General features: G+C 38.2%; 1 protein-coding gene across 5 annotated transcripts in view; it reads left to right on the top strand.

The window, feature by feature from the left end:
- The window catches only part of LOC131053445 (uncharacterized), a 153,529-nt gene that overhangs the window by 27,702 nt on the left and 101,519 nt on the right, over positions 1-24,308 (top strand). For all 5 annotated transcript variants that reach the window (XM_057988073.2, XM_057988056.2, XM_057988067.2 and 2 more), the window contains exons 2-5: positions 1,592-2,170; positions 2,252-2,347; positions 2,446-4,722; positions 4,821-4,937. In XM_057988073.2, the coding sequence (XP_057844056.2) occupies positions 1,592-2,170; positions 2,252-2,347; positions 2,446-4,722; positions 4,821-4,937 (3,069 nt within the window). The remainder of the gene's footprint in view (positions 1-1,591; positions 2,171-2,251; positions 2,348-2,445; positions 4,723-4,820; positions 4,938-24,308) is intronic.

The following is a 24,308-nucleotide window of genomic DNA, read 5'->3' as shown; positions in this document are numbered from 1 at the left end:
TATTTCAAAAAGATAGTAAGTTAATGCTAGTAAGTTCAAAAAGATAGTAAGTTCATAGAGACAAAACACATTTACATACACTTTAAATTGAGTTGTAAGATGACAAATTTTCGACAAATACTCAAAATTAATGCAGAAACTTAACAATCATCAAGTATATAAATTCCTACGCACTGAAAAAGAACAATGTGTCCGATGCATTTCTGTCAAATTTTTTATGACCTTAAACTTGATTTCCCCAAAGGCTGGGGCATTAAATAATTAAGGTCACTCATGAAGTGGAATTTACAGTTAAGTTTGTGGATTGCTTTTGACCAGATTCATTGATGTTATTTACCAATGTTCATTAAATTTCTTGTCTATGATAAATGTGGGAAAACAAACAAAATAATGCATGGCATATATTATCTCTGGAACTTATCTAACAATGCTGCATTAATATATCTTTCTCAGAAAGTCATAAACTGTTTTAGATCAACAAGAACATGCAGTCAATTGTTCATGGTTGCCAATATAGGTTAACATGGAAAGACAGACAAATCGTAAGACTTAAATATTTCTTAGCATGAAGTTAGCCTAGAAGAAACCATTATTAAATAACCTGTGCTTGGCAAGAATCACCCCATGATTGCCAACTGTACAAGACTCAACCCTAAGACTACCAACTTGGTAAGACTCAATTTTAAGACTTGGCAAGACGAAATGTCCATAAACATTTCAATTTTTGAAAACATATTGGGGATTTTTTTAATTCAAAAGGATTGGAAGTTCTTAGAGATTAAATACATGTACATATGCTTTAAATTAAACTGTAAATTGACAAGATTTCATTGAATGCATAACCTTAAATATGTCAATTCTTAAGTACTGAAAAATTCCAAAGAATTGGAGCTAATTTATTTGATAAATTATTAATTTTACAGACATTAAGTAGCCTTTCTTTATCTTAATCTAATCAGTAAATAGCTTAATCATAATCTGTTTGATAAATATACATCCAGTCCACATATATAGTCCAAATTCCACAGACAATGATCTCTGTGGATCATGGCATGAAACACCACAAATATTTATTTGAGGATTGGATTAGGCAACTAGTTGAAACTTGGTACCGGTAGTGAAAACAAATATTGCTACTCGTCACCACTACAAAAAAACTTCAAATTGCTACCTTAAGGGCGCACATCTAGGATGAATGCTCTTAAGAGTTGATATCAAAATTAGAATCTACATCACTCCTTTACCTTTCCTTTTGCTAGAAATATTAAAATTAGAATCTACATCACTCTTCTACCTTTCCTTTTAGAACATGTCTCAAAAACACAAAAGGTGTAAGGTCCTTTCTTTGGATTTAGATAGGCAGCCATGGGTTCTTGGAAAAGCTTGATTTAGATTTGGGAGTGCAAGCTAGAATCTACAACTTTTAACACTGATTATCCTAACCTGAAGAGGATTCAGACTTAGATTCCACAAAGACATGATAACAGACTAATACAACACTAGTAAAAAGTGAAAGAAGTGGCTTTGTATTTTAAATAAAATCCGAGACGAGTGGCTTCTTTTTTTTGAATGAGATGGTTTGATTTTTCAGGCAAATCAACTTGTTCGAAATTCAAAGGATCTTTTGCAGACAAAAAGGCAGGGTAACTTTGTTGGCAATAAAGGCATATTTGCTGATGGGCATAATATTCTGTGTAAAGTAAGCAGTAATCCAAATGTTCCTGCTCCTGAAAGTCACTTTGAGAGTCACACTTTCTGTAGTAATATATGCAAGAAACATTCTTGCGGCTGCAACTTTTCGAGTGGTTTATATATTCTTCAAGAAGTTTCATCATTGGCAAAAACATGTACATCAGGAGTTCCTGAAGATGACAAGCTGTTCTTTACATCATTGAGTTCTGCTCATACAGTGTTAGATAATGTCTTGAGGAGAGTTAGACAAGTATTTGTTAAGGTCTCAAAAGATTCTGTAGAACTTGATCTACTTGGTGAAGAGAACACAAGGAATCATCTGAATCAACAGAAGGCAAAGGATGCTGAAGTACAAAAAAGAGAAAAAAGGAGAAAAGGGCGCACTAAGAAGAAAAAATTCCCCATGTCTAAACAAAATTCAAATGTTCCTCCAAAGCAGCTTCCAGAGGATGCCTCTGTAAAGCAAATGCCATTTGAGGTATTCTTCTTGTCCATTAATTTTACTTAATATTTGTTTTTCAAATCTGTATGCTAATAAGACAAGTATTCAATCCTTCAGGAACAAGTAAAAATGATGAATACTGAAGAAGATAGCAGAAAGGGCAATATCAGTTCACTGAAAGATCTAGGAATGGCAAAAAACAAGCTAAAGAAGGTATACTTATCATTTTCTCTGACTGCATAATGTTTTTATGTGCATTTGTCAATGATTTATTGTTGTAAGCATGTCTTTTATGTGAGTTTTCTTCTCAGGAAAATTTGTATAACTTGGCATGTCAAGGAGAGAACAAAATGAGTCCATGTAGGCTGCAAAATAAATCGAAATCAGAGTGCTCAGTATCAGGAATGGGTGAGAGTCAAATAAAAAGCACCAAACAGGGTAGGGGCAGATCTAAGCTAAAGAAGAAGGGCAATGCAAACTTGGATACTGTGCTTTTATCAGATGACAAAGAGAGAACACTCGCAGATTGTTTTGATCAGCCACAACAGCAAATTGTCAAGATTCAACAGAGCTCCTTGCAGAATGCTGAATGTGGTGAACTTATTGATAGTTCGGGTGAGGATTTATGTTCCCGAAACATAAATATTGCAAGCTCTCTTGTCAGTAGCACAAATTTGTGCTCAGTTGATAATAAGAGATCTTGTTCAGCTGAACAATCAATTATATGTTGTGATAAGATAAGTGCTGATGTAACTTTATCAAATGTTGATTTCCGGGTCAATCATGATTCAAACTGTGGTTCATCTTATGAAACAGAATGTTTGATCTCGTTGCATAATAGTCATGCATTGTGCAAATCTGATTCATCAGGCATTGAGGAAGATGGGAAACAAATGGGTTGTTCTCCAAAGTCTATTATTTGTCAGAGGGGCAAGGAGGATGCGATTTTTCTTTCGAGAGACTGTAAAAGCTCATCTGGTTTTGTTGAACCATTGAAAAATACCAGTCATTGTGAAAGAATGCTTATTTCTGCTACTGACCTCAATTATCATGTGCATCATGGGAAACAAAGCAAAGAACTGGATCATGAAGATTCACAATGTTCTGTCAAGCCAAGCACAACTTGTTCCCAAATCTGCAATCAAGATTCTATGGACCTGGTTGGTGCACAAGCTACACCTGGAGACGAGCCATGGAAGCAGCAAAGGTCAAGAAAGCCAGATTACTCCATCCAACAGACAACTAATATTATACCGCCTACATCATATGAGTGGCCTGGGTCACTACATATTTGTTATCCCTCTACTGCTCGTCATCTTCCAGCTACTACAGATAGGTTGCACTTAGATGTAGACTGGAATTGGCGACATCATTCTCAACCATCGTATGTAACATTGAGACGGCCAACAGTGAGAAACTCACCAGTGCAGGTAGGCTACCCAAAAAGGAACACAAAACCTCAAGCTGCTAGAAAAGGCTCAGATTCATCACCAGTGGTTCAGACTGGCTGTAATTTGACTCCTTCGATAGGTTATTCCCTTGAACCAGGTTTCACACCATTTTTTCAGTCATCCTTGCAGGCAAGACGTGTACCCTCTAATATTGAATTGAATGGAAGCATGGCAGTAAGGGAGGGTTCTAGGAATGAAGGGACAGATGACTCCACTTGTGACGATTTAAGATATTTATCTGGAGACACTGATGACTTTGATGGATATTTCATATCTGAAGATGAAGCTGAAAAACTTCCTCCGGATATTGCATGCAACAGTTCTGATTACAACCATGTCTTTGGGGGTGGAGTAATGTATTGGAACACTGCTGATTATGCTGGTACTGGTTACTCCGGGCCTCCTTCTCTGAGTTCTGAAGATAGCTCGTGGGCCCGACACGAAGATGAATTAAAATTGGTTATAGAGGATATTACTTCATTGCCAGGGTATAATGGTGGGGTAGCTTCACCACCAACAACATTTCACTCTTCTTTTGATCCATTATGTTCTGGGATGTCAACAGTCTCAGCTGCTTCTGCTCCTCCTTCAGGATCAATTACCACATCAGAAGAACAAGATAATAGGTCAGCAAGCAAGCGTACTGTTGGTGTGATGGATGGAATAAAAGGGGAAGTACTTCCTCACCCGATTCTTCGGCCAATTGTTATCCCAAACATGTCTAATCAAAGAGCAAGGAATGATTTACACGTCCGACAATCCAGAAGTCCATGTGTACCTTGCAACCGAAGGGAGCTGCCTAGATTGAAACGTCCTCCATCACCGATGGTGCTTTGTGTTCCACCAGCTCCATCACGACCTCCACCTTCTTCTGTTGGGGGACTCAGAAAACAGAGGCGGTTCCCAACTGTCAGATCAGGAAGCTCCAGTCCACGGAATTGGGGAATAAGTGGGTGGTCAAATGAGGCAGAAATGAATCCTGATGAATTTTGTTTATCTGCAGGCAACCAAGAAGTGGTAAATTTTGCATGGAGAAGGAAATGCATTCCAGCCACACCACCAATGCACTCTCTTCCTGGTGCTTTGCTGCGTGATTGCTTGGTTGCCATTCCTCAATTGGCATTGGAGCAAGAACATGTAATTCTCAATGTTAAGTCCCCTAAACATTTTAAATGGATTGGTTTTATTATGTTTGGTATTTTCAATAAGAATATATATATATATATTTTTTGCAGCCAGACCTTGCACTTCCACTGCAGTCAGCAGCAATACAGAACAACCCTGCTCTTCAGGCATCGGTTTCTAAGTTGCACAATCTGCTTCATGATGAGATTGAATCTTTCTGCAAGCAGGTAATATATGCTGTCTTGGATAACTACAGTTACTTTGCAGACATTCTGAGTTTTTGTTATCTTCAGGCTTTTGCATATAGTCCTGGATGGTTATACTAAATTTCTGTTTAATGTGGTGCTTCATTACATAAGTTGACGAAATCTTTTTGAAGCTGTCATAGGAAAATTATTTTTAAATTGAAGTCAAAGCTTTATATTGTATGTAGTCAGAGTTTCTTGAAAAATGCTTCTCTATTGTTGTGTAATAGGCTGCCTTCTCTGATGTTTCCCTTAACAGATTGACTGTTGGGTGTGGCCAAAAGTTTGCTGGTAGATATGAGTATTTTTCCCTGCCCTTCTTATGTTTTCTGTGGTTAAGTTGAACCTGGTGCGTTTTTGGGTGTAGACAGATTTCATACTTAAACGATTCCAGCAAACAAACAATTGAACATTGACATTCAAGTACACTTTCAGATTTCCTCAACTAAGTACCAAACTGAAATTTTACAATGACAAGATTACTAATCTTTCCTTCCCAAAAATTGACATTTTCTAATATTCAATGCTTCAAACATTATAAAGTTATTGTAATTAGAATGAGGAAAGCAAGCATCGTATTCAGGACCAGTCATGAAGAACCTGGTATTGTTCAGTTACGTGAGTTTCTAGCTAGCTATGCTGATGTCCCAGACTCTGTTATTCGCCCCCAGCAGCTCTTTTCACGCCCAGCTCAGCTCAGAATATTAGGATTAGGAGTCACAGCCCAGCAGCTTCAGTCACAAACTTCTTCTCATCCTGTCAGCATTTCAGTGGTTCCGTCCAGGGAGGTTCACAATTTGACTGCAATTCGAATCTGTATTCAAACAGTTGCCAAAAAAATCTGACTGTGTTTGCTTGGCAGAGGTTATAGATCATATTTGAAGTTCATGCTTCAGCAACAATCGCCCAACCAATAATACATTACGCCACTGATAATATGACTCTTACGCCCAGCCAGTATTGGAAAACCCACAACTCCAGTCAGACTTGTCTACTTCGCACATGCAAGGTAGAGGGGTTACGTCCAGCCACTGGTCTTGAAACATGGCAATGGTAGTACAAATGCCCCAGTCGAAAATAATGTTACGCCATAGTAGAGTTAAACCCTTGACCGGCGATCATGCTTTTGAGCCTTAAAAAACATATATTTCGAGCTTACTCCTGCCACTGTATTTTCTGCAACCAGAATGTAGTTCTCACAGATACGACCATAATTAAAATTCCCTTTGTTATGCCCAGCTAACTCAGAAACGAATCCTCTATAAGCACTGTTTGAGCTGCTTCAAGAAACTCAGAAATTTTTAGCTAGAAGAAATACCTGGAATCTGCATTATCTTCACAGTTGTTTTCAGGCCCCAAAACCATCTTCATTGACACTCCAATATCATTTAGTTTTAGAAAAAACTCTCCAAACCTGGTCTTTCACAAGCATAGAAAGTGTCACACCTGAGGGTTCTTGTCCTCAAATGCCTAAAAAATCTTCTAGAACTGAATCTAGAAAACCAAGTTACCAAGAAGGCACAATTTCCCAAGATGATTTTTCCAGCATTAAATGCTCCTATTTAACACTTCTTTTTGGCACACATCCCCAAGCACTACCAATGTAGGATAAATGAAGAATAGAATAAAATAACATTATCCTGTTATGTCTCCACAAAGAAGGGGTACTTTTAATATTTCATTTAAAACATTAGCTTCAGCATTAAATAACCCCTTAAATTAAATAATCAAATTTAACTTTAGAAACTTTTGATTTTTGCCTAAATAATTTATTCCTTTATGAAAAAAGTAATCCGGGTGAGAGAATAAATGCACCAAAATAATGTTGACCAAAATTGCACCAAAATTTTCCCAACACTGAACTCGAATTGACTTACTATAAATAGTAAGTGCTTGGAAACTGTGACAAATCAACTGCGTTTGGCCCGAAACTGAATTTGCCTAGGCTAAATCCTTTACAGATCCCTGCAAAGTCCAGGTTAGCCCTCGTGACCATGACAAGAGGGCTAACAATAAATTGCCAGATAACTGCTAAAAAGGGGACATTACAGTCCGCCCCCCTTGAAATTGCTTGTCCTCAAGCAATCTCAGCTCTGGATGCTGTAAGATCTGCTCACTCTCCCAAGTAGCATCCTCTACCGGCAAAATCCTCCACTTCACCAAATAATCCCTGATGATCCGTCTCTGTAAGATGCGCTCCCTAGTCTCCAAGATGGCCTTAGGAACCAAAATAAATTTCCCCTCATCATCAAGAGGAGGTAACTCTGTTGAAGGTACTACATTATGAACCAATGCCTTTTTGAGGCGTGACACATGAAAACCATTGTTTACCTTACTACCCGCCGACAGCTCAAGCTCATAGGCCACCTCTCCAACCCTCCTGATAATTCTGAATGGGTTGTAATATCGTGGCTTCAACTTTTCTGCATCACTCCTTTAGAGAGTGGACTGTTGGTAGGGCTGCAGCATGAGATGAACCATTTCACCCACCTCAAAAGATCTCTCTACTCTATGCTGATTTGCATATTGTTTTTGCTGATATTGAGCCTTCTGTATGTTTTCCTTCAGTGATCTTATTACCCTGACTCTTTTGTAAGAGATCCTTAGCGTTAGGTACTCGACTGTCCCTAAAAAGCAAATCCAAGAATCTTGGAGCCTCATAACCATATAGGGCCATAAAAGGTGACATCTGAATGGACATATGGTAAGTGGTGTTATAACAATACTCTCCTAGATGCAACCACTTTATACATGCCTTTTGCTGCCCTGCGATATAATTGCGGAGGTATCCTTCCACCCACTTATTCACAATCTCTAACTGACCATTTGTTTGCGGGTGATAGCTGGTGCTCGGAGTAAGCTCTGTCCCACATAACCTGAAGAGCTCCTGCCAAAAATTACTCATAAACCTGCTGTTCCGGTCACACACAATACTTCGTGGCAATTGGTGCAACCTGAATACCTCTTTGAAAAACAAATCCGCTGTCTTCATTGCTGTATAGGTGGATGAAATAGCAAAAAAATGAGCAAACTTCGTCAACCGATCCACCACCACATATATGCAATCCCTGCCTTGGACCTTGGGTAGGCCCGTAATGAAATCCATCGACGCACTATCCCACTTCCTCTTAGGAATGGGTAGGGGCTGCAATAAACCACCAGGGAAAGAGTGCTCATGCTTATTCTGCTGATACACTGGGCACTCCCTCTCATATTGTAATACTTCTGACTTGAGCCCTTTCCAAGTAAAGCGCTCTCTCACCTACCTATAGGTTTTGAAATACCCTGGGTGTCCTGCTAATGGTGAGTCATGGAAAGCTCTCAAAATCTTCTGCTTCATAGCAGATCCCGACACTAAATAAATTCTCTCCTTGTAAATGATCAAATCATTTTCCACTGTATACCTCTCATCCTGGATAGTGCCATCAATGATACCAGTAGCCCACCTGTCTTTCGCGTACTTTGCTGAAATCGATTTTCTCCAGTCATCCTCTGACACTCCCAAAGCACACAAATGTGGTCTCCTGGATAAGGCATCGACAACTATGTTTTTTTTACCTTTGACGAAAACTATATCAAATTCATAAGCCTGCAGTTTGCTGACCCATTTCTACTGCCTGTCATTCAGATCCTTTTGCCCAAGGAAATGCCTCAAACTGTTATGATCTGTCTTGATGGTAAACTTACTACCCACCGGATACTATTTGAATTTCGGCAAGGCGTGCATAATCGCTAACATTTCCTTGTCATAAATGTTGTAACTCTTCTCAAGCCCCCTCAATTTCCTGCTCTCAAAAGCGATGGGGTGTCCATCTTGCATCGATACCGCACCAAGGCCTTCACCCAAGGCATCACAATGCAACTCAAAAGGCCTACTGAAATTTGGAATGGCCAACACTGGACAAGTGCTCATCAATTCCTTAAATCTATCAAAACACTACTGAGTGCTGTTTGTCCACTCAAATCCATCTTTCCTAGTCAAATCTGTAAGGGGTGTAGCAGTTTGAGAAAAACCCCTCACAAAGCGGCGGTAAAATACACACAACCCAAGGAATCCCTTCAACTGAGAAACATTCTTCGGTGGCGGCCAATCCATAATAGCCCTGATTTTATTTGGATCCATACAAACACTCTTAGCATCGATGATGTGCCCCAAGTACAACTCTGTCATTCCAAAAGCACATTTAGACATCTTCGCATACAGGGATTCACGCTCAAGGATACTCAACACAATATCTATGTGTTTCAAATGCTCCTCCCAAGTCTTACTGTAAAGCAGTATGTCATCAAAGAATATCAACACGAATCTCCTCAACTGATCTCTGAATGTCCTGTTCATACAAGACTGGAAGGTAGCTGGCGCATTAGTCAGGCCAAAGGGCATGACCAAGAACTCAAAGTGTCCATAGTGACACCTGGAAGCTGTCTTCTCCACTTCATCCTCCCTGGCCCGAATCCGATGATAACCAGATCTCAAATCTATTTTGGAGAAGTAACAGGCACCATAAAACTCATCTATGAGTTCTGTTTTTAATTGTTTTGTTGTTTAATTCCCTGTAATCAATGCACATCCTGAAAGTACCGTCCTTTTTAACCAACACCATTGAAGAAGCAAACGAACTCTTACTAGGTCTGATGTGCCCCATCTCGAGAAGCTTTTTGATAGCCTTCTTGATCTCATCCTTATACCTTTTTGGATGCCTGTAGGGTGTAGTGATAATAGGTTTGGCACCCTCCTCTAACTCTATAATATTCTCAATGCCCTTGTTAGGAGGTCTACCTGGAGGTATATCACCAAACACTTTGGAATATTTGGTCAACAATGACCGAACTTGTGGAGTATAATCTTGCTTATGCTGTCCCGTTCCCTTTGGCATCACTAAAATCTCAGCTCCCCACTGCACCTGGTCATGACGAATCAGCCTCTCCATTTGTCTAAGTGATATTGTTCTAAGACCACCATCTGACAACCCACAAAGTACCACTTTCCGGCCCTGATGCTCAAATCTCATTTCAACTCTCTTCAGATTAAATGTAAACTCAACCAGAGAAGTCATCCAAGTCATGCCTAGTATGACATCATAGTCTCCCATGTCTACAACATAGAAATCATCAACCAATTCATAATCACCAATCCTCATGTGCAAATTAGAAATTTTCTGCGTACATAGGATCTTATGCCCACTAGCCACTACAACTCTGAATCCATCATGCTCCTTTGTCTGTAATCCCCATTTCTCCACAACCTAAGCATCAATAAAATTATGAGTAGCACCTGTGTTGATCAATGATATCACTCGCTGTCCCTGAATCACACCACGCACCTTAAAGGTAATTGATTTTTGATTTCCAGACAAGCGTGCAATCACTTTGTCATCATTGCTATTCCCACCGGTAGCTGATTTACTATCGCTGTCCCTTGTAGATGATGAACTATTTGAACTCTTAGAGGCTGTCTCCTCAGCTGAAAAGTACTCAATCTGCTTAGCCTTAGCCTTAAGGGGATATTTGTGAGAAGGATCCAAGGCTCCCTACAATGGAAACATAATTTCTTCCTTCTGAGTCAATTCAATTGGTCATTATCAAGTTTCTTGTTACCTTCATGTGGTTGATGTGAATCCTTATGAAAAGTTTTCTTATCTTTGTCCTTATTGTAGTGAGAGTCCTTAGATTTAAAGTTGCTCTTGTAAGATGAAGGTGCTAAATCTTTAGCCTTTTTGATGGCTCCTTGTAATGTCAAAGGATTATGACCCTTGACCCAACTCCGTAAAGGATGTGAAAGTCCATCCATAAATAAAACAACAAGTCTCCTCTTTGAAATGTTTGTCACTAGCACTGCTAGCCGTTGAAATTCTAAAATATAAACATCTACTGATCCCCATTGTCTAAGCTTTGCTAATTCTTTGAAATGCAACTCAGGGTCCTTGGTGTCAAACCTCTCAATCAACCACTCTGTGAACTCAACATAAGAAGTAATCTGCCCATGACCCATAGTAACCATACCGTGGTGCCACCACTCGAGCAATTCCATCAAGGTGTATAGCAGCATACATAATAGCTTCCTCTTCATTTGAAGGTAAGTGTTTGTAGTCTTACCAGAAGCATCAAAATAGGGTAAAGACAACTTACCCACTTTCTTCCTTAGCTCATAATTTTGATTCCTGTCACCTGCACAAGGCATGTGTCTCATCCTCACATCAATATAGTCCCGAAGGGTTATAGCTGCCTGAAAGTCCTATCCACCACCCTCCCAATCTCTTCGAAACTGTAAGTCTACAATCTGTAGTTCAACAACTTGCTGAACTGAAACTCTAGGAGTAAAGGTGGATATGAGAGGTCTAGAACTTGCTGTCCTAGTGGCCTGTGCTACGTGACCAAAATTATCTGCCATCTGTCCTCCCCCATTTCCGTTGTTCCCACCATTTTGTCCATTATTCCCTCCTTTCTGATTATGAATTCCACCTTGCTGATTATTGACTCCACCTTGCTGATTTTCCAGCATTACCACCGCCAAGGTTGTTCACATTTATGTCCATTTGTCTAGCTATCATCTGTGTCAATAAATCCAACTGTTGATTCTGCTGTCGTGCCCTTTGTTCTGCTAACTGCTGCCCTTGTACCGGCGTGTCTAATAACTGGATAAACCTTTCTTCTCCTGGATCTCTTCTTTCACCCATATTTTCAGTTGAGAATGAATCACTTCTTCAAAAAGAGGAAGTTCGTTCGGGTAAGTGATTATAGGTATAGGATTCCCTTGTTGTGAAGAGGACCCTCGATTAATACCCAAAATACCTGATGTTGTTTGTCCTTCAGGAACTAATGGTTGTTGCCACTCATTTCTCAGTTCTCGCTGATAATATCTCTTTTCTCTTTCACTCATTAACCCTCACAGTTTTGCAGGACTTAAAGCTCTCATACCACTGTAATTGGCTGCCTTCTCTGATGTTTCCCTTAACAGATTGACCGTTGGGTGTGGCCAAAATTTTGCTGGTAAATATGAGTATTTTTCCCCGCCCTTCTTATGTTTTCTGTGGTTAAGTTGAACCTGGTGCGTTTTTGGGTGTAGACAGATTTCATACATAAACGTTTCCAGCAAACAAACAATTGAACATTGACATTGATATTTTCTAATATACAATGCTTCAAAAATTACAAAGTAATCGTAATTAGAATGAGGACAGCAAGCATCGTATTCAGGACCAGTCATAAAGAACCTGGTATTGTTCAGTTACGTGAGTTTCCAGCTAGCTATGCTGATGTCCCAGACTCTGTTATTCACCCCCAACAGCTCTTTTCACGCCCAGCTGAGCTCAGAATATTACGATTAGGAGTCACAGCCCAACAGCTTCAGTCACAAACTTCTTTTCATCCCGTCAGCATTTCAATGGTCCCGTCCCAGGGAGGTTCACAATTTGACTGCAATTCGAATCTGTATTCAAACAGTTGCCAAAAAATCTGAATATGTGTTTGCTTGGCAGAGGTTATAGATTATATTTGAAGTTCATTCTTCAGCAACAATTGCCCAACCAATATACATTACGCCACTGATAATATGACTCTTATGCCCAGCCAGTATTGGAAAATCCACGACTCCAGTAAGACTTGTCTACTTCGTACATCCAAGGTAGAGGGGTTACGTCCAGCCAATGGTCTTGAAACATGGCAATGGTAGTACAAATGCCCCAGTTGAAAATAATGTAATGCCATAGTAGAGTTAAACCCTTGACTGGCGATCATGGTTTTGAGCTGTAAAAACATATATTTCAAGTTTACTCCTGCCACTGTATTTTCTGCGACCAGAATGTAGTTCTCACAGATACGACCATAATTAAAATTCCCTTTGTTACGCCCAGCTAACTCAGAAACGAATCCTCTATAAGCACTGTCTGAGCTGCTTCAAGAAACTCAGAAATTTTTAGCTAGAAGAAATACCTGGAATCTGCATTATCTTCACAGTTGTTTTCAGGCCCCAAAATCATCTTCATTGACACTCCAATATCATTTAGTTTTAGAAAAAACTCTCCAAACCTGGTCTTTCACAAGCATAGAAAGTGTCACACCTGAGGGTTCTTGTCCTCAACTGCCTAAAAAGTCTTTCAGAACTGAATCTAGAAAACCAAGTTACCAAGAAGGCACAATTTCCCAAGTTGATTTTTGCAGCATTAAGTGCTCCTATTTAACACTTCTTTTTGGCACGCATCCCCAAGCACTACCAATGTGGGATAAATGATGAATAGAATAAAATAATATTATCCCCTTATGTCTCCACAAAGAAGGGGTACTTTTAATGTTTCATTTAAAACATTAGCTTCAGCATTAAATAACCCCTTCAATTAAATAATTAAATTTAACTTTTAGAAACTTTTGATTTTTGCTTGAATATTTAATTCCTTTATGAAAAAAGCAATCCGGGCGAGAGAATAAATGCACCAAAATAATGTTGACCAAAATTGCACCAAATGTTTCCCAACACTGAACCCGAAGTGACTTACTATAAATAGTAAGTGCCTAGAAACTCTGACAAGTGAACTCCGTTTGGCCCGAAACTGAATTTGCCTGGGCCAAATCCTTTATAGATCCCTGCAAAGTCCTGGTTAGTCCTCAGGACCATGACAAAAGGGCTAACGGCAAATCGCCAGATAACTGCTAAAAAGGGGACATTACATGTTGCCCTGTTTTTTTCTGTTTAAAATTATGTTATATATTGTCGATAAAAGTGACAGATTAAAACTATGCACTAAGGAGGGCCGCATGCTACTTCTGAATGAAACAATGTGATTGACACACTTTATCGTAGCCATATTTTCGGGCCCTTTTCTACCTGTGCTCATTTTTAGTAGATGGAATTCCAAGATATTTTTTTTGGTAGTGTCATAGTTTTTGCCTGTGTGTTGCATATATTGGAAAAGTTGTTTGTGTACTACGAGACTGAGTTTTGCTTACCAGAGGAATAAGCTTCATTCTATTCTATATTTGTTGGTTAATGTGACGGAATCATAAACCGCTTGTTTGCATATAAAGTTTTTACACCGAAAGTGTAATAACCACCCCTGTTTCATTCCAATTTTCAGTTTTGATGGTTTGGTATTTTATCAAACACTAGGCATGCAAACCTCTGAGTTCTGATTTTCTTTGGGTTTGATATGGATTTTTGAGTTTTGTTGTTTGAATTTTGGATCAATTGAATTGCATTTACAAGCACCGTATAAGAAAGAACATAACAAACTACTAACAATACCAAAGGAACCCTTTATTGGTGAAATATAAGGTATGATTACAAATAAATCATGTCTGATATGGTTTTTATCAGACTGTAACAGCAAATACAAACCGCAAGTATTGGAATGTTCAACAATTACAACATACCCGGATGATGCATGACTCCAAGGGCAATGAGATGAGCAATTTAGAAGACCATATGATGATGAAAAAAACTCAAATCAAGCCCCCACAAGTCTGAAATTCTGCTGCAAACGCTGTTCATGCAGTGTAGAAGCACTGTTCACGTTACTGCTCACGGAACTGTTCATGGCACTGTAGCAATCTTTATTTGGTACGGTCTGATCATACAGAGTCTACAACAGCAATACGATTTGAAGGAAAACAAGGCACACCACTAATTGAACTCTCCAGGCAAGGCCACAATGAAAGAAGGAATAACTACAATGCAAACTTTTGATTTTTACCTTATTACGTCCAACAAATCTTTAGATTGTGTCTTCCAATAGTGTAGAGATTGCTAGCAAAGAGGGATTTCATCCTCCAAGCCCTAGAGAAGAATTCTCAAAAGTCCAAACAAATTCACAATTTCATCAATTCACCAAGCATACTAAATGGAAGCGCTTCCATATCTTTTATAATGTTCTCACAAGAGCCCATTCCTTCCTTTTGTCAATGTGGGATAAAACATAACTCCCTTTATGTAACTTATGTCTCCAACGTATTATAAAATAAAGGGGACTCTTTTATTTAAATATTTCCCACAAACTATTGACTATGCATTAATAAAGTTAAATATTTAAATTTAATATTATAAAATAATTTTATTAATGCACAATAATTCATATCAATTATAAATAAATCTTATTGTCGATTTTAAGCAATTACCATCGACATGTCACTGCTGCTGGATGCCCAATAATGTCCAAAAAAACTTACTATAAATAGTAAGTATGCCCAAAAGTACCTCAAAACCCCTCAGAATGGCCTGCAACTGAAATTGCTTAGGCCAAACGGCCTCTAAGTCCCTTTAAATGTTGTGGTTAGCCTATTGGACCATGGAAATATAGGCTAATGAAAACATCATACAACGTGTGCTAAATCAAACCTTGGTTGAATGCATAATGTCCTCCTAGGTCCCATCCCTTACATCAAGGACAAAGTGAATTTGCCTTAAGGGGTCTGGAATGTCCTCCTGATTCTGAAATTTGACTGTCTGGAAAATTGAAGAATCCTCCAAAAACTAGATTTTGCATTATAACTCCTAGAGGTCTGAAACCACTCTTAAACATCCTGAAAATATATATGGAATATAACTTGAAGTATAAATACTTAAATGTTATGTTCCATATATGAATCCTGACGGAGAGACTAACATGTCAAATTTCGCTCCTGACCCTTCCAAACGGTCCAGAGCGAATTTCCTTATATCTCCCTTCTTGGTCCTAATTTGCCTCATAAACCTTATCCCTATGGCGTGGTTGAGAGAGTATTGATGTGTGAAACAAAGTGAAGTGATAAAAAGTGAAGGATTTGAGCATAATTGCAAATTTCGCTCCTGACCCTTCCAAAGGGTCTAGAGCGAAATTTTTCTAAGCTATTGACCCTTCCAAAGGGTCCAGAGCGAAATCCTCCAAATGACTTATTTCTTCACTAGGGACATCAGATGGTGGACATACATGGCAAGGAAGGGATTCAAAAAGGACAAGTCTAAAGCAAGCTAAGTGAAAAAGGATGAGAATTGAGCCTAAACCATCAATTTCGCTCCTGACCCTTCCAAAGGGTCCAGAGCGAAATTTTTCTAAGCTCCCGACCCTTCCAAAGGGTCCAGAGCGAAATCCTTAGGAAGTCTCTCAATTTCACCTAGTGCACTGAATGAGCCTTGTTTTGATAGCAAATTGACTTGATGGTGATGGGAGGAGGCATAGTAAGTTAGATTCAAGACAAAGAAAGGATGAATGGATGAAGAAATTGGGCCTAGGAAGAATTTCGCTCCTGACCCTTCCAAAGGGTCCAGAGTGAATTCTCCTAAAAACACTATTTTCCTCCTTGTTCAAACCAAGATCTTTGTTCCTAGGACATGGTTGAGGGAGGATGGATATATACTTGCCTTAAGAACTGAATGGAAGTGAAGGCAATGATGGATTTGAGGTCAAAAGACAAAATTCGCTCCTAACCCTTCCAAAGGGTCCAGAGCGAAATTTCATAGAATCCTCCCTTTTGCTTCAAATTTAGACTAATTTTGTGCCTTGGAGCCTTAGCTTGGATGTCATCATACCTTGGAAGCAATTGAGGGGTGAAAAAATGGAGGATTTGGGCCTAAAATGCAAATTTTGCTCCTGACCCTTCCAAAGGGTCCAGAGTGAAATCCTTAGGATAGCCTAATTTTCTTGCCAAAAATGTTGAAATGGACATCACTTTGAGGGTAGATGGGCTTGATAGTATGGGGGGAGGACCCAAAGGCCTAGCCTAGGATGAAAGTTCAAAGAAATGATGAAAGGTTGAGTGCAAATACAAATTTCGCTCCTGACCCTTCCAAAGGGTCTAGAGCGAAATTCCTAAAACCTCTATTTTGCTCCATGTTTGAAACCAAGGTTTTTGTTCCTATGGCGTAGTTGAGGGAAGATTAATGTATTCTTGCCTTGAGAAGAGATTTGAGGCAAAGAGATAATGAAATTTGGGCTAAAATGCAAATTTCGCTCCTGACCCTTCCAGAGGGTCCAAAGCGAAATTCCTAGGACGTCTAAAGTTTTGCCTAGGTCCTTGAGTAAAACCTATTCCTAAGCAATTTTGAAGGCAAGTGACTTGATCTTGGTAAGGTAATGTTGAAAATGAGGTCTAATTGAGCAACTTTGTCAATTTTCGCTTGTCCTTCCAGAGGGTCCAGAGCGAATCTCATTATAGGTCCTGTCCCTGGAGAGGATCCAGAGCGCATTTTCTTATAGGTCTTGTCCTTGGAGAGGGTCCAAAGCAAGTTGATCTTAATGCTTTCTTGTTGATGATTTAAGGTAAGAAATGCTATGTTAGAGTGAATATGTCATGTATTCTTAATCATCTTTTGTTTGTTTTGCAGATCGACAAGACCGAGCTAGAAGGAAGAATAGACAACGACGACCTATTCAAGTTCCATCATCATTAAGGACACCTCAAAAGCATGGAGGAGGACTCAAGGTGCTTCTAAAGTGTTGGAAGACTTCAAGTGTTCAAACAGTAAAGCTAACCATCCTCAAAGACCTCATTCTACTACATGGAGAAATCACAAGATGTCAAGTAGAAAGATCTTATAAACATTTCAAGGCGATATGAGCTACCAGAGGAGGAGTGACTTGACCAGGAAGGAGGCTTCATCAAACACAGGAGAGCCAAGGAAAGGTGCGCCACTCATCAAGTGCATCAAAGATAAAGGAGGATCGACCAAGGTCATCACAGAGCAAGTACCAGACAAGGTGGCATCCCAGTCATTATTCCTCCAGTCAGACAACTCCAGCTCAGCGTGTCCAGATTCAATGTACCTGACTTACCAGTGATGGCACAAACTTCGAGGCACCTACCCCGATTTCCTATTGGCTCACAAATATTGAATGTAATTATTTCATTGGCTAGAAGAGTTTGTTGTAACAAACCCTAATTAGGGTTTTCATCTTGTAATTCTGGCCGTTGATTGTAAATCAATCAGAGCCATTGAAATGTAAAGAGCTCTCTATATAAAGCTCCGACTCTTCATTTGTAAAGGTTATAGTTAGCTAATAGAGAATAGTGAATAGTTAGAAATTAGTCAATAGTGAATAGTCAGTAAAATATAGTAGCAATTAGAAAAGAATAGGAGGACATGTGTCGTTTCTTTGCAATATGCATGGTCTCTTGTTGAATCTTCATTTTAGATGATGGTTAATTAGATTGAATGGAGGAAGTTATTGAATGCACTCACGTGGAATCTGCCCAGTCCAAACCACTAGCTTCATGCCGACTGTAAGTGCGCCCTGCGTGGTCAACTTGCATAGAATGAGCTTAATATCAAGTCATTACGCGTCTATTGTTCACGCATTAACTTGAATGGTGATCAGTGTCTGATGGTGTACAATTTGAATATATTCGAAGCATCCCTTAGAAGATCGCACTGCGTTGGTGTCAGATTGTTCAATCTGATGGTGAGACCTAGCCTAGTAGGACTCCACCTAGTTGTTCATCCATTTTCTTGCATTCTAGGTCTTAGATTAGATTCTCCAAACCCTGTATCTTTTGATATTTCTTTATCTTCCAGCCAGTAGATAGGATTCAAGTTCCAGCAGATTAAACTCTCAGATAGTCAAACGTAAGTCCCCTTGTGATTCTAGCATAATCACATCAGACCAAATTGAGCTTATCCACACGTAGAGATCCTACATATAAGAACCTTGGAGTCTTCTCGAATGATCCTTAGGCGAAATCTTCAGCATTCGAGGAATTTTGTTCAAGAGAGGATAAGATACCTTGGTATTTTATTCTGTGTTCGCATGTGCATTAAAAACACATCAACACGTATCCTTGATATGATCCATAGGAGAGGAAACTTGTGAAGGGCAAACCTCATTCTGGTACTTATCAAATTTGTCTTTCATTTTCTTTGGAGCGGAAGATGATGGTAAATCTGACATTGAAGAACAACTTGGTATGTTGCGATGAAGACTTAAAAGTGTCAAAGCAACATCAAGATCAGCTGCAACTATCATCTTTCCTCTTCAAATGGGAAAAATTCTAACTCTTGCACTTCACAACTTTGTGAGAGGAAGATATAAATAGGGATGCTTGGAACTTAGCTTTTGACCCATTTCGGATCTTGGGGAACGTTTTACAAGTATACAAGTGGGGAAGAACAAATGTGCAATTGGGCTTTAGAAACCCGAATGCAAGTATACTTATAAAAAGGAAAATGAAATAGTGAGTGAAAAATGAGATTTTGACATGTAAGAAATGGTGGGAATGGTATGTACGGATGATGGCAATGAATATGAGTGAAAATGAAAAGATTTTGGGAAGATCATCTTTGTGAAAATGGGAAGAACATTCAACTTGTAATCAAGTTTTAAAAACCCGATTTTGAAAGGATGAGCATTTTTCGAACTTTGAAATTTGGAATTTCAACAAAAGATGGTTAAGATTTTTTGCAATCGGGTTTTTAAATCCAGAATGTAAGCAAAGAGGGAAAATGGGGAAAGACAGTGCAATTAGCAAATTGCTTAGCAAACTTGGAACAAAGGGGAAAATCTCTCACAAAACCGATTTTAGGCAAGAGCAAAACAAAACTAACATATATACAACTTGATCAAGGAAACTAAAACAAACTAAAACAAGAGATGAAAGTAAGAACAAGAGAAGAAAACATACCTTGATTAACAAAAACGACCTCTTAAGAACAAGAACCTATCTTTGAAAGAAGAGAATGAATCTCTTAAATAGAAAAAAGAAGACAATTCAAACTTTTCAAAAATGCCATATGCAGCAAAAACGCCTAACAAATGCATGAAGAATCGGTCAAATGAAGCTTCCAATCCCCATGCCTAGGTAAGAGAAACCAAAATGACTTAGGAGGAGGAGGATTCGTGGCACTTCCAAGAGGTAAATTGTGGCATTTGAAGAACACGTGTTTGCTATTTTAATGCCTTTGAACCAGCAAAACCGACTACCATATGGCACAAAAAGAGTTTCAAAATGCATGAAAATAGCTTAGGATTCAAAACGCCTTCCTCCTAAAATCTCTCCACAAAAATCGATTAAATCCTTCAACAAATTCGACTTCAATAGCTGGTCGGGTTCTTGAAAAAGGGCAACGAGTTTAAAATTTGCAAAGAACATATGAAATAGGGTTTCTATAACCCATTTGCAAGTTCTAATATGTTCACTTTTCATGCATTAAGGCAAAATCGGGTTTGTGAAAGAAAACTACAAGTTTAAAATACATGTAATAGGGAAATAAAACTTTCTTTACAAGTTTTAAACAACTCAACAAAAGATTAGTAAAGGGAAAATAAAATTCCTTTAACAAGTCACAAAATAACTTAACTTAAAAATAAAACTTGTAATAGGGAAATAAAATCCTTGTTACAACTTGAAGTGACTTTATAAAACTTGTTAATGAAGGAGAAAAACCCCTACCGTAACTTAAAATCACTTAAGTGAAACTTTTTAAATAAATTACAAGTTTTATTTTAACTTTATAATTTAAAGTTCACTTGTAATATGTTCAAAAAGTTCCTACAATGACTTAAAAGATAAAAAGGAACAAGGGGGAAATTAAAACTTGCAACTTAAGGAAAATTTCCCACCTGCAGTCAGGGAGAAAAAACCTGAAATTGAAGGAAAAACAAAGCAAACGAACTTGAAACGCGATGAAATTTGAAATGCGGTTTGAGGATGGACTGGGGATTAGTCCAGTCCAGGGGTAGGGCAAACTTCTACCTCGGGAAGCGTGCAATAGAGTAAAATTTTCATTTTTTTGACAAAAATTTCTATGTAATAGTCCATATTTTTGAAAACAAAAATGAGGACAACACATTTGAAACAAGAACATTCCTTTATGAGTGGTTTTGAGAGGCATCCAAATTGTTACCCTCAAAAGTGCTTCCTTACCTATTCGCTGTCTAGGGGTATTCATATTATTGTCCGTGTTGGGCATCATATCAATCTTCAAATTAAACTTTCTTTGGTTTGATGCTCGAAGTTGTCGTTTGCATTTGTTCTCTCTTTCTACAATAATATTATGTTGTGCAATGAATTTCATAGGAGACAATTGAGTCTTTGCACTCTTGTAGATTGGGCTTGCTTTTTGATCTCCCTCAAGTGATAATTGGTTGTTCTATCATGTCTTGGGTCAAAACAATAATGCAAATATGATTGTTAACCTTCCACAAATACGTACTATTTGAATAGCAACACCATTGGCCCTATCATTCACTTAGATCTTAGACAACTTAGGCTAAAATGATTGTTTATGCATCAACAATATCATTACATTTCAAACAACAAGTGGCAATATAATTTCCAATTGTCTTATTATTATGAACAACAAATAACAGGTATAAATCTCGATCTCTTTTTGATCACAATAACAATTATATTATATTTAAACAATTTTGCAATATTAGTACTACAAAAAAAAAATTATACCAATATTAATTGGAAAATTCAATCACTACAATGTGGCCAAAGTCCCTGTCAAATGAAGCTCAAATATGAATTCTATATGAGATTTTCCTTCAAAATCAATAGGGTTTTCATCTTAGGATTCATTTGCTCAAACCTAATTCTACAAAGCGTATTGTGAAAGGATTCTAATTAAGTGTAGACGATGAGCTTAGATGAAAACATTAGGTCTTTTATGCACCCCACAAATAGAATAGGTTAGCCACCATGTATACTCACAACTTCAAATTTGAACAATGATAATGGGGAAAAGATTCAATTTTGAAAGTGATGGCACCAAAATAGACTACTTGAAACAATACAACATGTGTGAAGAAGTTAGTAGGGGAATGAAAACATAGGAAGAAATATTGGGAATTGTAGGTTGGCATTGGGTAAGACTCAAACTATAGGACAAGACACCAAGGTTTGAGTAATGGGCATGCTGGTAAGGGAAAGTCCAAAAGTTTGATAGGAAAAGGGAAGAGCGGAGTTGGAAGAAAAAGCATGCTCAAGAAGTGAAAGCACACAATAGATGGAAACAAGGACAACACAAGTACAAACCTAATAAGTACAAACTTTGATTGATTGGAAACGAGACGTCAAATATTATGAATTTTGAATTGTTCATTTTCTAGGAAATCGAATCAAACAAAGGTCATTGGGTAAAAGAGGTGAAAGTTTGGCTCTTGGACGGGGTCAATGGGGGATTGAGAGGGTTTATGTTCTTGGATCAAATTAATAGGATCAATGTGAGCATTTTGACCTTGAGTTGGTCTTGGACAATTTTCATCATCCATTGGATAGGGTTCTTGATGATCGTTTTGTGATATGGGTGCATTTCCTTTAAGCTTGATATGGCCTTGGTCAATGAGCTCTTGCATGTAGCAGTTCAACTTCAAGCATTAATAATCGGGATGTTTTTTGGGTTTTATTAGTTTTATGGGTCTTGGATTTTATGGATAGTTTGAAAGGCATGGGTGGATTCTGTCTAGCCTTTTGTGTGGGTTTATTTGTAGGAGTTGCCATACTAGGAGTTTGGATGATTGACATGTTGATTTTTGTGAGGGGTGTGGCACAACTCCTTAAATTCATATTTTTGATTCCTTGCTAGTAACTCTTGGATAACATCCTTCATAGCTATATTTGGTTTATTGGATTAATTTGTTTGATTGGATTGGTTGATTTGATAGGATTTTAGCTTTGAAGGTTTGTTTAATGGAGGATTTGTGCAAGGAGATAGGGTTATTGATTGTTTGTTTGAGACATGGAGTTGGTCAAGCACATGTTAGTCTTGGCCCTGGTTTAAGCATGAAAGCTCCTCTTGCTTTGAAGGTTTGTTTAATGGAGGATTTGTGCAAGGAGATAGGGTTACCGTTTGTTTTTTTGACCATGGAGTTGATCCAGCACATGTTAGTTTTGGCCTTGGTTTGAGCTTGAAAGCTCCTCTTGTGCTAGAATGACTTCCTCTTCATGGTTGTGAATGCTAGGTCATTGGATTAGTGGGTTCATTTGTCAAAGGGATTAGGACATATGGAGATGGATGGGTTAAAATCAGGATTGATGTGGATGGGTGTAGGATTTAATGTTGTGGGGTTTATAGGAATCAATTGATGAGTTGATGGACTAGGGTTATTATGGGTAAGTGGATTAGGATTAGGACTAATGTGGATGTGCTGCAGATTGGATGATTTAGGATTTGTAGGGGTTGATGGATAAGGATTAATAGGGATGGAGAGATAATCAAATGTTGGATTTATGTGGATAGATGTTGTGCACATTGGGTGAGGGATTGTAGGTTTAGATGGAATAAGATTCGCAGGGATGAATAGATTAAGATTAGGATTAATAGGGAATAGTTTGGGATTGGGATTAGGATTGGGATTGGGATTGGTAGAGACAGGTGGAGGGTCTAATGGATTCGATGGATGGGCATTAGCCATGTATGTTTCGTGACTTGTGAGGGTTCCCCTACCATGTATGTTTTATAAGGTACCTAATCATAGCATCCTTGTCTTGCCTTAAGATTTAGTCTAATGGATATATTGCTTTGCCATAGGGATGACCAATGGATGTATTGCTTTGAATATACTAATGAACCCTTAGATGACATTATGCCACAAAAGCTTGCCATAAGCCTTAGTCACAAGATAGGAATTATGCATATTAAAATGTAGATCTTAAACTTGTCATTAATCTCAGTAGATGCCCATCTATATTAGTATCTAAATATTGCTTGGTCATCGAATGCCTGGAGTTTTCCTATGGTTAGCCTCACAAAATATCTGGACTTTTGATGTGACAATGAGAACATGGTCAACAGGATTTGATAGATGATTGAGTATGCATTGTAACTGCAAATCAATAAAACACAGTCTCGAAGATATTATGAGATATGATATACACCTTGTAGCCATCTATAAATTGTCACTCTTTAGAAATTGTATGAACCAGATAAATCATAAAACTCAAAGCATATAATTATGCACATTAAAAAGTAAATTCTAAACTGTTTCTAATTGCTGCCAATGCCTATCTGTATTGAAATTCAATATTGCTTGTTTATCAAATTTCTAATTGCTGCCAACGCCTATCTCTATTGAAATCCAATATTGTTTGGTTATCAAATGTCTCAATTTTTGCAATGGCTTGCAAAACATCTGGACTGTTCATGTAACAACAAGAAGAACTTGGTTAACAGGATTTGATAGAAAATTGGGTATTGATTGTGACTGCAAATGAATAGAACATGGTCCAACAGGCTCTGCAATCATTGAATGTGGTTGGATAGTGTGATCGAAACTTATAAAAAAAGAAGTTGAAGGTTTGTACAACCAGTTTTGTTTGTTCTATAGATTGGTCACTTTTATTGAATTCTGAATATGGGAAAGATAATAATTGTAGCTTTTAGATGTAAATAATTATAAGGTCGTTAGTCTAATCTCCTTTAGTGGCCTATTTATTTTCATTATCTTC

Source organism: Cryptomeria japonica, chromosome 7, assembly GCF_030272615.1.
Source record: "Cryptomeria japonica chromosome 7, Sugi_1.0, whole genome shotgun sequence".
NCBI classification, from domain to species: domain Eukaryota; kingdom Viridiplantae; phylum Streptophyta; class Pinopsida; order Cupressales; family Cupressaceae; genus Cryptomeria; species Cryptomeria japonica.
Note: the sequence above shows the minus strand (reverse complement) of the source record. Positions and strands in the feature narration are given on the sequence as shown.